Source organism: Solea senegalensis, linkage group LG4 (assembly GCF_019176455.1).
Source record: "Solea senegalensis isolate Sse05_10M linkage group LG4, IFAPA_SoseM_1, whole genome shotgun sequence".
Taxonomy (NCBI): domain Eukaryota; kingdom Metazoa; phylum Chordata; class Actinopteri; order Pleuronectiformes; family Soleidae; genus Solea; species Solea senegalensis.
In genome coordinates, this window is record NC_058024.1 from 18,304,218 (window position 1) to 18,321,125 (window position 16,908).

The window sequence follows — 16,908 nt, forward strand, 5'->3', positions numbered from 1 at the left end:
CACTGCTACTGTGTTTCTGTCAAGTTTTATGAGTAAAAGAAATCGAATCAATAATATACAACTGGTCGAATTTAATCCGACTTTGTAATACAATGTTAATTGAACAAACACTGCAGCATCATAATGACTTTAAGTCTATTCTTCCTTTTGATAAAGTGGAAATGGGTGAAACCACCCTTTAATGTAACTGTTTTAAAGTCTCAATATATGCTGTTAGGACACATTTTTAAATACATGTTACCCAAAGGAAACAAAGTGATGCAAAACTGCAGAAAATGTATCTGAGTAAGTGTTTAATCATGAAAACAAAAGAAAGACAGGGAAACACAATAAACATCTTTAAGTAGCTCATAAATAAAACATATATTAAGACATGTATACATAAGGTCAAACAGGCATCGTTGTTTATTTTCTAATCTGTGAAGTACATGTGAAGAGAAGTTGAATGAATTAAAAAAGAAAAAAAGAACTCTTGGCAATTCAAACACATTCATATTTACAGAACTGTTGAAAAAGCATTAACCAGTTTTTATGATGTCTGTCGGGAAGCAGGTGAGCAACATGTCCAGAAACACATTTTAGCTGAGTTTGCACACACACACACGCACACACACGTGCATGCACACACACAACTCGATGTATTTCAGAAACATTTTTGCATCTTTTCTGTGAGCGACAAATGATCAGATGTGTTGGCCTAAAAGAGCAGAAGGAACATCCTGCTTAAAATGACCTGTAAACACTATTTGACTGCGGTCAATAGAAACATTGAATGTATTCAAATGTTTTATAAGAGGTGTTTGAAAAGGTTTTTTTTCCAAAATGTAACAAAACAAATAGCAACATAACTGTGTTGAATAGAAGCAAATAAAAATGTTTACCACTGTGTGATGAGTCACCAGCCCAGTGGATCGTTTCTGTCAATGAAAAACTAAATAAAAATGTATTTCCTAAAAGAAATTGACAGAGCAAGCTTTTAAAAGTCCATCTTTTTTTGTACTTAATATGACACTGGATTAGAGCAACCAAAAGGTTCATGTATTTTCATTTTATTTCATCAATCAAGTGCTTAAAGGTGGTGGTTTGCTGGATTGCTTTGTTTTACCTGAACTGGTTTTTGAATGCTACTGTATATGAGAAAAGAGAAAAGGCAAGAAAACATATGACTTTTAATCACTTGGTCTGTCAGCAGGGTCGTTTGACATTTTGGCTGTGCTGTTTTCTACGTGAGAGAGAATTCATGGTTTCCTTCTTCCCGATTCTCCTCCTTTCATCTCCTTCACCTTTGTCGTCAGATGGTGATGAAGCCTCCTTGGTCGCTGCTGACCGACTCTGGTACCACGCAGCGACCCCTCCTCTTGGTCACGCGCCGTTTCCGATGGAATTTGGCATAACAGCGAAATCCTTGAAAAAAGACCACATGATAAACAAAAAGATCACCCGAGATGTGGGTGCAGATATCTAATATATTAATATCTAATATATTAGATATTAGATATTTCTTTCTAAAGAAGTTGCACATCATGCCAGTAGATTACAACCCAAAGTCATCCTCACTCACCTTCCTCACACATGCAGTCATCATAGCATTTGTTGTTGAGGCCTCTGTTGTGAAGTTTACACTCATGTTGCCTCAGGTCACAACAAGAACCTACACATACAATTCACCAATCAAACACATATAGATAGATATTCCCATGGAGGGAACTCATGTGTGACACCATAACATTTGACAACAGCATGATAATACAAATTGTAATAAAAAAAAAAACAGTATTAATGTAAAGATAAAGACACCAAAACACTATATGTGTTCCTCCAAACTTAAATTATATTAAAGTATGTTTGTAGTAAGTGACCAGAGAGGAAACTGTGTACTAAATAACAGTGAGTCAATGCTTTGTGCATTTAGTCTGGACGTCTAAAAGGACATGAGACACTCTATATTGCACATTTTATAGCCTCTGTACATTTTAACATAGTAATGGAAAAAAAAACAAAAGATTATATGACAGAAAACTTAGTGGCTTAAACAGGTAAAATAATCCAGTAATTCATGTTTCTCAATGCTGGTCCTCTAGGACTCACAGTCCGGCATGTTCTCGATGTTTCCCTGCTCAAACACACCTGATTCAAATGAAGGGGTCGTTAGGCTTCTGCAGGTGTGTTGGAGAGGACGGTGGGTCCTAGAGGACTAGGATTGAGAAACACAAATATTTTGTAACAAATGAGTTCTTAGAGCAGTACCTGAGGAAGGATGTCAAAAGGTAGAACTTGACAACCACACACTATCAACCTGCAACTGTTTTAACCGTAAAATGCCTTTAGTTGTTTTTCATTTTGCACTGATTTTACTTTGTGTCTTTGTTCAGGCTCCGTGTCACTGAAACGGTTTATTACAAATGCAGCAGCAAAATGTTTCTTTCTTTCTTTTATCCAATGGAGACACCTGAGTTTTAATTGAGTAACACGTGTGATTCATACTGACCTGGGAGACAGTCCAGGTGGTGGTCACACGGCTCAACGGCATCAGCGTCTGCAGTCACATTTCCGCTGCTGAGGTTCTTACTCCGCCTCTTGTCTGCAGCCGACACAAGAAACAAACACAACACTTTGAGTCAACAGTTGTTACACATTTAAAAAACAATCACCTTTTTAAAGCTGCTACTTTTTGCTGAAGCCACGTTTATGTGTACAAGGCCAGAGTCAAACATTTACATTCAGTATTATCTGACATGTCCAATCAGACCCATTGTTTATTTACAGATTGAACTGTTGTTACCTGCAGTAAACCGGCACTATTCAATTACAAACTCAGCTGGGCTGCATTTTCAAACCAAGAAATGTAGCAGGGCCAGACATTATTTGCAGCCGGTGATGACAAATTGAAAACGTACATCAAAAAGTGCATTAAAAATGAAAACGATTTTGGTCATACCTGTCCTTCGCACACCTCAAAGTGCATAAAAAAAAGTGCACAATATTAGCTGTCACTGTTTTAAATTAAAAAATAAACATGGGTTACTTAAATATGTATATATATATATATATATATATATATAAGACCCACAAACATATCAAAGAACTAACGCTGCTATCAAACAGACTATCAGACTACTGCAGGAATCTTTGAGGGACAGTGAAAAGTGTTTCTCTAGGTGTTTCTTCAGTTATTTCTGGTGGAACCACAGGCTGGGCCACTATGACGTTGGTTATGGGCCGCATGTGGCCCACGGGCCGCCATTTGAATAGACTGGACTTAAAACCTTGAATGTCTACAGGGACTCAAAGTGTAAAAAGCTTGATCAAAATCTTGAATCTAATTCCAGCCTTAATTCAAAATATTAATTTCTTGAGGATTTTAGAGTCGTAACCCCACACACGACACAACTTTCACATTCATTATTGATTCTGAAAAGACTTGGGAGTTCACACTAACCGAACTGGTTCATTCCATGTGTTACTAAGTCTTAATTGTTTTGTCTGTCTTTGAGTTTGCCGACAACATTGCACTGATTTTTATTTATGTCTACAAGAGCGACAGTTTCATCGCCATCGCCGTTTTGTTCCCGCGACCTCTTGTCATCCTCGTCTTCCGACGCTATTTCCTGTGTCCCTTTGCAACATGTGTTTGCGGTTGTGTCGGTAATCGGTACACACGACCAGATTTTGTAGCGTGTCCCCAGTTTATGACGGTGTACAAACAATATGTTAGTCTTGGAACACGCAGAGAATGAATGACTTTTCTCTTGCTCAGAGCACCTGTGTACTTCATTATAGACCTGCTGATGTGTGCTGTTGCTGTAAAGTCTATTTTACATTAATTCAACTGAGAAAACTTGATATAATAATAATGATAATAATAATAATCATTGTCTGAGGTCAGAGACTTTTATTGACACAGCTCGTAATTCACCTTTTTGCCTGGAAGAAGGCCAGACGTCCACGGGTTTCATATCTTCGTAGTCAGTCCAGTCAAAGAGTGCCATGTCCAGAGTAGGCATCACCTCTCCTTGTCCTTTTCCACGACCAGACCTCTAAATATGGAAGAAAAACTGTTCTTTAATCACATTTCAGAGGGCACATTTACATCGCTATAGATAAGGACACAAACACAAACATGCCGAAATCAGAAAACAGCATCCTCATTTAGATTCATGATGTGTAAATTCTGCCATCACTGAAAATCATATGAATCCCATATGACGTAGACGAGTATTAAAAACCTACTCCTGGATTTGATTGTAACCGGCGCGTGCATGTGTAAGGGAATAAATCAGAAAGATCAATTCTGTCTCCTCAGATGAATGTTGGGTGAAACTTCAATTATACCACAGTAGAGGGAGATGACTGTTGTTTGATTAGATTGTTCTGTTTTACAGGTGAAAGCATTCAGGTTGTTCCCTGATGAAACACACTGGATTTGTGTTGCAGCGAGCAGCAGTGATGCATTATTGATTCATAAAATGAGTCGATAGAGAGAGAGACACACACACAAACAGCAGCAGGAGCAGAGCTTTAAAAAACCAATCGATCGGTAACAGAGAACAGATTTACCCACAACTATATGTCACAGCTTTTGCATTGTTAATACGTGTATAAATACACAGTCATATTGATTGAATCGTAAATGTATTGCACACAACCCCAGGCTATGTGTTCTCTTTGAACACTGAACTTCACATTACTGAGCTCATTCAGTCCTGTACATTTCAAACCAAACAAAGTACAAACCACTGTTATCTGTTTTAGTTTGAATTACTGCATTACATTACCCAACAATTACCAATAGTAACCCTTTAACACCAAGCATGTCGCTGATGACACGTTGGCACAAGTGCACTTTGCATTACCGTAGTTACGCAACGGTTTGTGCTATCTAATAATTCCAACGGTTTCTGAAAGCTGAGAAGTTGCACGTCAAAGCCGACATGTGGTCATTACGGTAATTATTACGGTAAAGAGAGTGAGAAGAACACCTGTACATAGTTAAAAAATTTTGGCCTGTTTTTTGCATGTTGAGAGACATGAGAAGACTCAGACAACGTAAACATGTTTCATACTGTTCCAATTTCAAATTTAACAACTGCAGTGTTTTTCTGAATACACCTTTTTGATTTCTTCAATTTTAAATTGTTAAAACAGTATTTTAACATTGTAAATAACTGCCTGATATTGGAAGTTATTTTGAGAAAATGGACAATAAGCACTTAGTTACAGGACATTCTCTGGTCCTTTTATGGTAAGTAAAAAAGTCCAGACGGACATTTTGAGGGTCAGGTGTTAAAGTGTTAAAACAGTTTGACTTTGCCACGTCCAACCTTCCACATCATAGCCACTCTTCAGCTTTCAAACTGCGATTGGTTGGTGTTTATTACAACATTGCAAGCTCTATAGACACTGTTGTTGTTGTTGTTGTTGATGTTGTTGTTTTTACTGTGTTTATTGAAAGCTAAAGATAAAACATGTTTCAGAAATAAATTACAAACTCAACAAATACTGTACATCATAAAATATTGTACTGTAAAACAAACAAACAAGAGAACCTATTCAATTTTTGAGCGGTAACTTTCTGTGATATAAAATTTCCTCTCTCTTTTTCTTTGAAGAGATGAAACAAATGTTAAACAGTATAATCAAGACCTTGGGGCCTCTCTTGAGGAATATTGAATCAATGAAAAACCTAAGCTCTTCCTGCAAACAGATCCATACTTGTTTCCTCTGACTCTCAGGAAATGAAGCCGTATGTAAATATCAGTCAGATTAATTGCAGGTGGTTGCCCATTACTGCTCAGCTGCTCATTAAACTATCAACAGAAGATCGAACATTCATTACGAACGCTGGCCGTGCACATGTGCCGCTGAACCTGGGTTCAGGAAAGGCAACATCTTCTTCTTTCTTTTTTTTCCCTCCCTCTGTCCAATAATATGTGACTGCTCTCACATTAAAGACATGCAGAGCGTCTCAGAATACCAAGCAGACATCACACAGGGAGGCTGAGGGAGATGCCATAGTCACAATGAGTTGCTTTAAAACCTTAGTGTAAATGTGTGCCACGACTACAAATATCACTGCAGATTAAAGAAAAATATGACTGTTCTCTGGCTGGACAACGACATGTGAGGGCTGCTGATAATGATTTTCTGCCGACACATTCACTTTTCAGAGCCATTTATCTTCTAAAAAGCTGCAGTTTGGCTTGTGGTTCCAGGGCAATATATACTTGTAGTCATTTACGTAGTTAAAGAGAGTCATTTAATGCTCCAGTGTGTAGGATTTACAACAGACATTGAATAAAATAACAATAATAATAATAATTATAATGTTTTTGTTCATTTATCCTCTAAACATTAAAGCTGCAGTGTACCTCGTAGTGTCTTTTTGTTGTTGTTGTTGGATGAACCCTCCACACAGTTGGCCAAAGCTGTACATATCAAATACTGGCTATAGTAATGGTTTGTTCAAGGTATTCAGTTGTTTGCAATATCCAACGTAAGCCCAGGTGCAACTAATCCCACATGACGGTCCTTAAAGTTGTAAGAGTTGTTGAGCAATGGTCTTAATATGGACAAAAAGCATTGTTGCTACAGTAAGCTTTCTTAAGCCTGGTCCTGGGGACTCACTGTCCTGCATGTTTTAGATGTCTCGCTGCTCCGACACACCTGATTCCAATGGTCAGCTCATTAGCGAGCTCTGCAGAAGCCTGATAACGAGCAATTTATTTGAATCAGGTGCGTTGGAGCAGGAAACTCCTAAAATATGCAGGGCAGTGGGTCCCTAGGACCAGGACTGAGAAACACTCTTCAAGTAAATTTTTCATCATCCAAATCTATAATGCCTGTGCACATGTAGTCATTATAAAGAGGGTACTCAGAGGCAGGTGGTGATATTTGATGCTGTGCAGAGAACAAAAGGTTTCAAGACATGTTCTTGAAAGTTTCTTGAATTTTAAATGTTTTAAAGGTAGTCATAGTTGGGTATATATTTGATTTAGTAAACCCACCTCTTTAAGGGGATAGATAATAAGGCATTATTATTATTACAGTTTCACATGCTCTAAATCTAATCTATCTATACATGTGCTGTTCATGAGAATACAACTATATATGTGTATATATATATAGTTGTATTCTCTTGATCAGAGCACATCAGTAGAATAACAGAAAGTGTGTCATTAGTCCAGTTTTTCCTCACAAACACCACACAATCTGTTGTGCTTTGAAACAGAAGCCGTGACAAAGGCGACCATGACGTGGGCACTTGTTCAGTTTCTATTGTTGTTCAGTTCCATTAAGCATTTCATCTCTAACAGTTCCAAGAATGAAAGACGTGGGGAGAGAGAAAAAAACTGTGTAATTTATGTTTCTACTTATAAATTCTGATTACATTCCACTCACAGGTGAAGCATCAATCAGAGTGAATGTGAAAAGGTAGTGAGCGTTGCCTCACACACACACACACACACACACACACACACAAAGCCTCCCCATGGTCACATAGATTTTGTTCTGACTTAGTTTCTAATAAAGGCAAAGGGAAAGCTGTCATAGACAAATTGTTGCTGGTCTATGAACTGTGTGACTCTGATCCCAGAGGTAAAGTTTTATTATCAGGAACTCAATCATATCTATCACACAAACTGTGACCACCAGCCAGTGAGCGTTTCAGCAGCAGCACTTTCAGGCGTTTGCTGTACAGGGTGTAATTTCCAAAATGAACTATGAGGTTTGCGGCGGCTTAACGGCAGTAATGGGGCCCATTTTCACCCCGATTCCCCCGCACACTGGACCCACACTGAGGCGAAACGGACAAAGCCTTCAATAAGTACCAGGGCTTCGTTGGGGTTACCTGGGGTTTGGTGGAGGCCGGGGGCACTGTTGGGGGATGCTCGTTCATCACCATGGTAACCATGGCGGAGCCAGAGCCAAAAATGGCTGGGATGGGGGAGGGAGGTTCACTGGGCGGGGTCACACTCAGGGCGGGGGAAACAGCGGAGGGGGAGGAGGAGGGAGGGTCCTGGAACACATCTCTGTCCTTGAGTACAGACCTCTCCTCAGGCTCCAGAGGAAACCCTGTGCAGAGATGATTGACAGAAAGGGAACAACAATGGACGGGTAATGAGATTATAAGTTTTGACATCACATGACAGAAGTGGGTCCAGTTTATGTTTCATATTAGTGGATAAACATGTTCTCTAAACAAAATCTAACATTATCAAACCTTTCATCTTAGCTGTTCTGGATCCTGGCTAAATGAAAGTTTCCACAGCTTCATAACAAGTGGCCTGAATTTCTGCTACTCTGGTGATGGACTGATGGTAGAACATTAACTGAGCAGAATATGGGGAAATTCTACAGTCAAGCTTATTTCAATCAATATCTACAAACAGAAAATAGAAGAATCAACATCGTGGATGCCAACTCCCACTAAATATCACCACCAACTAAACAAAGTAAATACTACAAAAGGGGACACTTTCTGTTTTTACCAGTGCTTCAATAATGTGTCTAAATACTATCAGAATCCTCCACATGGATTGACTCAAAATATGATCTGAAGCCCTTGTTACATGAACTATTTGTTCTGTTACCACATGGAGAAAAATATCACCTTTACCATGTCGCCCCTTATCACGCCGATTCCCCTGTCTCCTGTGTTCAAACTGCTGTCCATGTCCGGGTCTGTGTCCTCTCCGTTTGGTCGTCCCCACCAAGTGGTTTTCTCGCACCTGGGACGGATTCCTCGTATTCATTCGAACTCTGTCTCTGTCCCTTCCTGGCCCCATCTCCAGTCTCACTGGGCTCAAACCTTCCAGGCCCGTCCCATCGTCCTCCAGCCAGGCCAGCGGGTGCAGGGCCCGGTGTGAGTACAGCTCAGATCTACCTTTGGTAATCCAGGCTCTCTTGCTCCCATGCCGTCCATGGTCCCTGCTGTTGCCGTGGCCCTGTACACTCTGTGGACGGTGCTGTAGGACACTGCTGTCATCTGTTGAGGTTTGTGACTGTCTCCTCTTGCCGTGGGACAGTGTCAGGGTGGAGAACAGGAACACCTGGAGCAGAATCCAGGAGAGAGCCATGGTCTGCACAACACAACGCCACCTGCTGGGACTATATAAAAGAACATGATGTGTGTCAGTACTGCACAGATTCTGTAATAAGCTTACAACACAACATTAATCCAAGTCTGGATTCAGGATTTAAATACTTCTGAACCTTATGGACTGAATGAAACCCAAGATCTTAGTTCTTTGAAGGGAAATTGGGCTCAGTTAGGGAGAGAAGAGCTGCAAGATCCCCCTAGTGATGCAGACGCACAGTCAGCATATGTTTTGGTTGTTGTAACTTTATAACCAGACATTTATCATGAGATAGTGATATAGGATTTAACTATGCCAATATAATATTGCTGATGTTAAATAAAATATTTTTGGGGGGAAATGTTTGTTTCCACCCATTTTGTGATTTAGAATGTGAAGTCATTTCAGTTGTGCGGTGGATTTTCACTTTTATATTTATTAATACACAACTATTTTATTATAGTTTGTTTTGCAAATGTGTTGCCTGTCTGATAATACAGTTTCACATACAGAAAATATGTAAAAAAAAAGAACCCGTGGAACAAACAGCACGGGTTACAGTATGTACAGTATATACAGAGGCTATAAAAATGTGCTATATATTGTCTAATGTCCCTTTTTTCAGCAAAACAAAGGCAATCTGATGACATTTTTATTTTCACCAACTATATAAACACACCTGAGGAAAAAGCACTCAAAATGTTTAAAATCAGATTGAATATGTGAAATTTGGAAATACGTCACAGTTCAAAGTTGACTTGTTTTTATGAACAAAAATAAAAACTGTCTATTTTGTGAGACACTACTAAAAATGTGATATAATATTAATCATAAGTTTGTCTCAACAACAGACAAAAAAAATTTTTTTTAAAGCCTGAATATGTGACCTTTAACAACACACCCAGGATGTCCATATAAGGAGTTATGTATTATTCCAATGGCAATTTCACATGGATGCACCTGCGGCACAGACCTGTGCCACGTGAGCACTAAGGATTGAAACACAAATAATGAAATAATAAAAGACACAGACTAAAAAGTCATTTACATTTAGTTGACTTTCCATTTTGAGCTTTTAAAGCCAAACAGTCATAATTTAAGGATATTTTTATGACAATAGAATGAATATATGTTTGATTCCTTACATTTAACAATCCCCACTTTCATGTTTGCAGCAACATGTTATAAACAAGAGCATAAATGAAAAATATGTTAATTTAAAGGAAAGGAAAATATAGTGTTATGTTGATACAGCTGTGACACAGTTTTATATTTATTTTACTCATGTGATTTATAGAATTATTTATAGATATTTATAGACCTGCATTGAAGCTCATGCTGATCCACAACTCCGTTTTGTTTTTGTTCAGAAACAAAAGTAAGTCCAGTACTCTAGCATTTTTTATCACCACCACCACCAGAGAAAGCATCACCAATTCTTGGTCTGAAAAAAAGATGATGAACGTTTGGGTAAATTTGGGGGTTTTGTTTAGTTTTTGTCCACCATTTTAATAGGTTGAGAAAATCCATTGCGACAAGCACATGCGGCGTCATTATGGTGCTAAGGCAGGAGACTCTTTTGTGTTAAAAGACAAACGACAAGGCGAGGCGTACAGAAAATCAATGAGGGAGAGGTATTGAGCTGCTAGTGATAGCGTGTGTGTGTGTGTGCGTGTGTGAGGTGGTGTTAGGGAGGGAGTTTATAAGGTTTATCACACTGGCACTCAAGATGGTGAAAACAGACAATCTTGAGTTTACAGTGGCTTATTTAGGTGTTTGTTAAAATGTTTGTGCGTGCGTGTGTGTGTGTGTGCGCGTGTGTCAGAGGATGCTGGCGGTGTCAGAGCAGGGGGCAGCACCCCCGGGGGATTTCAAGGCAGACTGCGTCGGCTGGCCTTTGGGAACTCGACCAGCTGTGCAGTTTGGCAAACAAGAGTGTGCAGCTGGCCGCTGAGGTGAGATCTTTTTCTCCAAATAGGCCTCAGAGTGTCAGTGGGCACAGGAAATCGACCATGTCATGCACAAAGTGTGTAGCCAGGATTTACACTCCTGCCTGTTTGACACTGGAGGTGCTGTCAGTGTCGTGTGCTCTGGATCCTGCGTGAGCAAAAGTTTGATTTGAGTAGGAAAACATCCAGAAAGCGTGACTCGGATTTACTACCGAGTATAACATATGTTTATATGTTAATAGTTGATTCAGAAACCATATACAAAAGGGCAGTGTGAGTTTTTGTTTTCTTCTTTTATATACAGTACGTACTTCCTTATATCCAAGAACCTGTCCAGGGATCAAAGATGTAAATAAGATGCATATTAATGTGCAACACAATAAACAAGTATTTTGTGGTAATTACATTGTTGGCGTTCCTTTATTCAGCGCTGCGTGGATCCAGTCATTCGTCTATCTGTGCCACAACAACATGACCTTTCAAAAATTCATTCTCCCAACATGAAGACAGATGTTACGCCTCCATAGTAACAGAGGGCACCATGTGTAAAGCTCCATCAAACCTCGGGCCTGAATAGAGCTGTCATGTGGAAAGTGATGGAGAAAAAAAAGCCGAGTATCTCGGGCACAGCAGTGCCTCATTTTCTTTCAGACACCCATGCACCGCTAACAGGTGGTGCTTTGAGGAAACACAGGACAGGATGATAATGGAGTACCCTGGGTGGTATCCTGGGTCTTAAGCACAGTCTCTGGAGTGTGATAAACAGCCACAAACACAACCACACAGCCCTCCACCAGAGCCACTGCTACTTATATACTTATGACTGTGTGTTGTAGGTAAAGCCCAGCAGGAAACTCATCCGCTGCTGAGGAGAGGCCAAACAAGCGAGATGACGAGTGTCACGCACACATTTTAAGAATCCACAACTGAAGGGCAGCATTCACACAGTAAGGCATGGTGGAGGAAAAGCTTTTCACAGCATTAATCGTATCAGAAGCAGAATACGTTTATGTGTGTGAATATGTACAAAGAATTTGACTGGTTTTCTTCAAGAACTAAAGCTGCACAAAAATGTGAATAAAATTAGGATTTAGCGGCATGTGAAACAACACAGATACTGTAATGTTTTAATATATGATATCTGAGGATGTTTTCTCTTCTTCTACTTTAATTTTACCTGATTAGATTTGTAAGATTGCTTTTTCTTGTCTTTTTTCAATAGATATTAACATTAGATGATGTTTCTTTTTGAGTTACAACCAAGTATTTTATTCTTAAAATACAGAAGTAGGAAACAAGCTGTGTTGAACACAAGTGATTTTAAAATGATGAGCTCCACTTTAAACATTTCGTCAAAACAGTGTTCAGTCCTGAAAATGATGCATCTATTCCCTTATCAACGTTAATGCAGCACTGACCGCTGGCAAATCTCACAACGATGGGCACAAAAAGGTGTAAATAATAACAAGACAGCACATACACGTTCAGAGAGCTGTTTAGTTGTGTGACTTAAATCAGTATGGGGAGGATGTTCACGATATCAGGGGAAATTCTCAAGTAAAAAGCAATAGAAAACACACAAACTGCCTGTGATCTGATCCTGGTTCAGACAGCTCTGAGTTCATCTGAGTTCACCAATGTAAAGTGAGAACACTGTCTATATTAAACATATCAAATGCTACAAAAAAAATCAATACTACATTTTGAGAGAGCCGACGAACAGAGAAGTTAAAATTGGATTATTATGGTTAACATTTCAGAAAACACAATGTGTGTGTGTGTGGATCGAGAGCTTTTTATGAGTGCAACGAAAACAGTATGAGGCGGCCACCAGAGAGAAATGCATCAGAGCAGAGCAGGGCAAATATGAAGTCATCTTGCAAGAAACTGCAAAGAGGGCAAGCACTATTAGAGGCTGGGTGATTAAGTTCTGATGAGATCAGAGACCTCTGTGTGGTCAGTTCCTTACACACGGCAGCACTTCTGTAACACACAAAAATATACTTAACAGGGAGTGGATCCAGATCTGTGGCTGTGATGAGCAAGGTGAGCAGGGAAAGCAGCAAGGCAGAGCAGGAGGCCACCCTCGAATTAAACTCTGTGTGTGTGTGCTTCACCTGCTGTGACACCAAACCTCCAGGAGCCATCTGCTCCTGTTGTTTTATCTCTCATAGCAACCAGCGGGGCCATAAGGATCCAGCAAACAAAGGCTCCAGAAACAGACAGCTGAAGCAGAACTATGATGTCAGGCAGAGGCCACACGCAGAGATTCGTATCAGGACACATTTACTTGATATATCGAAACACACATTCATCACTCAAGCTGATTTTGGAACAAATATGCTCATTTGCAAATTAACAACAGGACGTCCAACGGGGACTTTAGGAGTGCATGACCTCACAGGCTGCATGGATCCCTGAGCAGCAGCAATATAACAAATCACAGCAGATCACCATAAAGAAAAACAAATGTCAAAACAGTTGCTCCCTGTCGTAAAGTAAAAACCACCGCATATGTGATGCCTTTTGGATTTTCATAAACATCAACTCAGTAACAAGCCTCCAAATAACAGCCTCTGCTAAAGCCTCTGCATAATAAACAACACCTCTCCCAAACTGCAGTTAACGCCATTAAACTTAATTTCCTCAAAGGCCAATACCACTGACTTCAGCGTTTTAAAAGTGCTTTGTCTCTCAAAATCCCCAGCAAACAATGTTGCTGAAATTCCCCAATTGATTAGAAGGCTCTTTGCATCTTTGAGGTGGGTATTGGATGGTGGAGGCCCCAGGAAGCAACACGGGGTGATAAAAAAACAAGAGCCATAAGGAGGGTCCATCTGTCAGCAAGTGAGATGAGGCAGAGAGCAGGAAGACACCAAGTGATTCACTGGTAATTTGGTCACAGGTACAACAGATGTGCGGCGAGACCACAACATTGTCACTGATGCACGGTAACGCTGTTGACAGTCGACAACGCGGCCCTTATGAGCACCAATGCCTGCACACACACACACACACACACACACAGATTATCTCTGTGTAGCAATCAGTGCACGCACACACTGACACACACAGCGGGGAAACCTCCTCCAAACACTCACATATAGGCATGTTCCAAAAATGTGTGAGACACAAACAGCACCAGAAGCACAGAAAGAGGCATCCCACAGAGAGGAGGGAGAATGAAAGAGACAAAATAGATAGGAGGAGGAGGAGGATGGGAATGAGGAAAAAAGGGGAACTGAGAAGAAAGAAAAAAAATAAGATGTAATGCTGAGAGAGAGTGGAGAGGGTGAAAGAACGAAGTGAGACACAAACAAGGAGGCAGGAAACGAAACAGGAATCAAAGTGGTGGAGAGAGACAGAGCGATATGGGGGGGGGGAGAAAGAGGGAGGATTTGTCCCGTCTTAATTATTACAAAGTGTCACTGGCATCTTTCCTATTGTGGCAGATAATGACACCAGCTGAATCAACCGCAAACCCGCACAAAAAAAACTGCAAAGCTTTGGCTTCTGAAAAGCAACAACAAAACTTGTCCTTTTCAAAAGCGTGAAATGTGGACACCTGGCTCTGTGTGTGGATGTTGTGCATGGGAACAGTTTGACCGGTCAGAGAGGGCAAACACTGTTTGCAGATGATCAAGTGAAGCATGCAAACATGTTATATGAACCCACCTCCTCCTCCTCCTCCTCCTCCTCCACCCTGTTAGTGGAAGTGAGCAGCATTGAGTGCCTGCCAATGTTGAAAAGAGTCTTGATCAAACACATGCAGCCACGCTTGGCAGTGACGTCCGAGGCAAGTTTCTCACCACTAGTGCTAGAGACTGGATGGACGCTCAGCAGTGCAGCATTTTTGGCCGCAAATCAAAACGGGGAACAATAGAAAAAGAGATTTGCTTGTGTAATGACCGAAAGAAACCAAGTGTAGCGCTTTTCAAAATGTGTTCAAATCCTTGTTTGATAGTTTTGGATTAGATCATCTACTGCTGTCATTCCCAGAGGCTGGGTCAGCAACCACAGATGGGTTTGCAGGGGATTTATTTTGGGGTTTGCCAAATCAATTTGCTGAATTTAATATCTTTCAAAAGGAAATATTCCATAAAAAGTTTGGAAAACATCAGGAAGAGATTAATGTTTTCACTCCAAAATTGATGCAGGCATCAGAAGACAACGAAATTCACTTCTGCTCAAATATTAAATGATGTTGGTCATTGTGTACTTTTCATTTTCATATAATTCACTTTGGACTGGATCTGAGGTTTGTTATAGAGCTGAAACAATTAATTGATTAATCGATTATTAATGTTTAAGCTTCTTAAATTTAAATATTTTCTTCATTTCTTTGCTATGGATAACAAAGAAATCATTAAAAGTTAATCATGTTGGTTTGTGGACAAAATAAGACATTACATTTTATGGACCAAACGATTCATCGAGAAAATAATGGACAGATTAATGGATTATGAAAATAATTGTTAGTTGCAGCTCTAGTTTGTTGTGACTCCTCCTCATGTTTACTGCTTCCCTGCTGACTGACTTGTAAATAATCAACACCAACACCCAAACAAAGAAATATCCCTCACCTTAACCATAACCATAACCAGTTAATGTCTAACCCTAACCTTTCACTAACCACAATTTTAAAGCCAAAACCTGGTCCCAATGAGAACTACAGTAAGTCAAGGTTTATACCAGGAAAGAGGCGACAAAATACAAGTACACACACTAGTGTTCAGTGATCAACACTGGCAAGAGATAATCGCTGTTATCATTTCTGCTTTTCCTCTCTGTTCATCCGCCAAATTCCTGATGTTAATCTGGTTTAAAAGCATGATGACAGCAACCACCAACAGCACAAAACTTAAACTGATTATCGGATTTGAAGGATTTACTCCCTCAGTACAAACCTAAGTTTAATTCAGTGTTTGAAAACAGTGAGTCTTCGCAGCTTCTTTATCCTTTCTTCTTTTTTTCACTTCTGTGATTCAGGATGAGACGTTGGTGCGCTTTTACGCACAGATGGGAATCATGGTACAGTCAGGCAGGGGGTGATGGGCCACAGCAGTCTCACTCATTCATCACCTGGAGCCACATACAGTCTCATACTGATGATGAGGACTTTATTTATGAATGATTACACATTATAAAAGGTAACGGATTGTCGTGAAGTGACTGCAAACTCATTCAGCATCTCGGTAAAACCACGAGCGACGATGTTAACGGATACAACGAAACCCACAAAACGCGATTAAGCGACTCACGCACATGTGAGAATAACACAGTGCATCCGTCTCCTTTGCTTCCAGTAAAGAGATCTCCTTACCTCACTGCTGTTGGATTCTTGTGTGTTGCTCAAGGATCAGTCATATGGCTGCAGAGAGACAGCGAGGACCGACACAGCGCAGTCGTCTATAGTCGCTCCACGAGCACAGAGAGCATCCGGACTGTGAGCAGAGTTACTGGCTCCGTGTGCGCGCCTCCCAAGTGCGCGTCCACGCCCGGACCACAGGCTGTATCTTGGATGGGCTTGTCCCAGCAGGTGAGACAGGGAAGACAGGGGGTTGGCCACTGTTTGAATGTGGAGTTATGAGTTTATTTACTCCCACTGCAAACATGGCTGCCAGCAGGGACACAAAACTGACACCAAAGTAGTTTAGTCTTAGTTTGTTGGGATTATTGGGACACAAGACAACAGCTACTCATCCTGGGTTCCCATGAAGAGACAGTCCATCCGTCCATTGTCTAGCCCTTTATCCTCCACATGAGGGTCACACCCTGGACCTGGACGAGAACAACCATTCTCTAATTTACAATACCAGCAATTTACGGTGTTCAATTAACCCAGTGTTTCTCAAACCTGATCCTTGGGGACCAACTGCCCT

General features: G+C 40.4%; 1 protein-coding gene across 2 annotated transcripts; it reads right to left on the minus strand.

Annotated features, from left to right (window-relative positions):
• Positions 1–276: 276 nt before the first annotated feature.
• Positions 277–16,496, minus strand: draxina (dorsal inhibitory axon guidance protein a). 2 transcript variants are annotated; one of them, XM_044025118.1, is made up of 7 exons: positions 16,350–16,496; positions 8,612–9,108; positions 7,850–8,073; positions 3,917–4,037; positions 2,489–2,581; positions 1,562–1,651; positions 277–1,404 (listed from the first exon to the last, which is right to left on the minus strand). In XM_044025118.1, exons 2-7 carry the CDS (start codon positions 9,075–9,077, stop codon positions 1,292–1,294), a joined length of 1,107 nt encoding a protein of 368 aa, XP_043881053.1. In that variant the 5' UTR covers positions 9,078–9,108; positions 16,350–16,496; the 3' UTR covers positions 277–1,291. The 2 variants fall into 2 exon arrangements, with proteins under 2 accessions (XP_043881053.1, XP_043881054.1); XM_044025119.1 differs by lacking the exon at positions 16,350–16,496 and adding an exon at positions 13,036–13,102.
• Between the last annotated feature and the right edge of the window lie 412 nt (positions 16,497–16,908).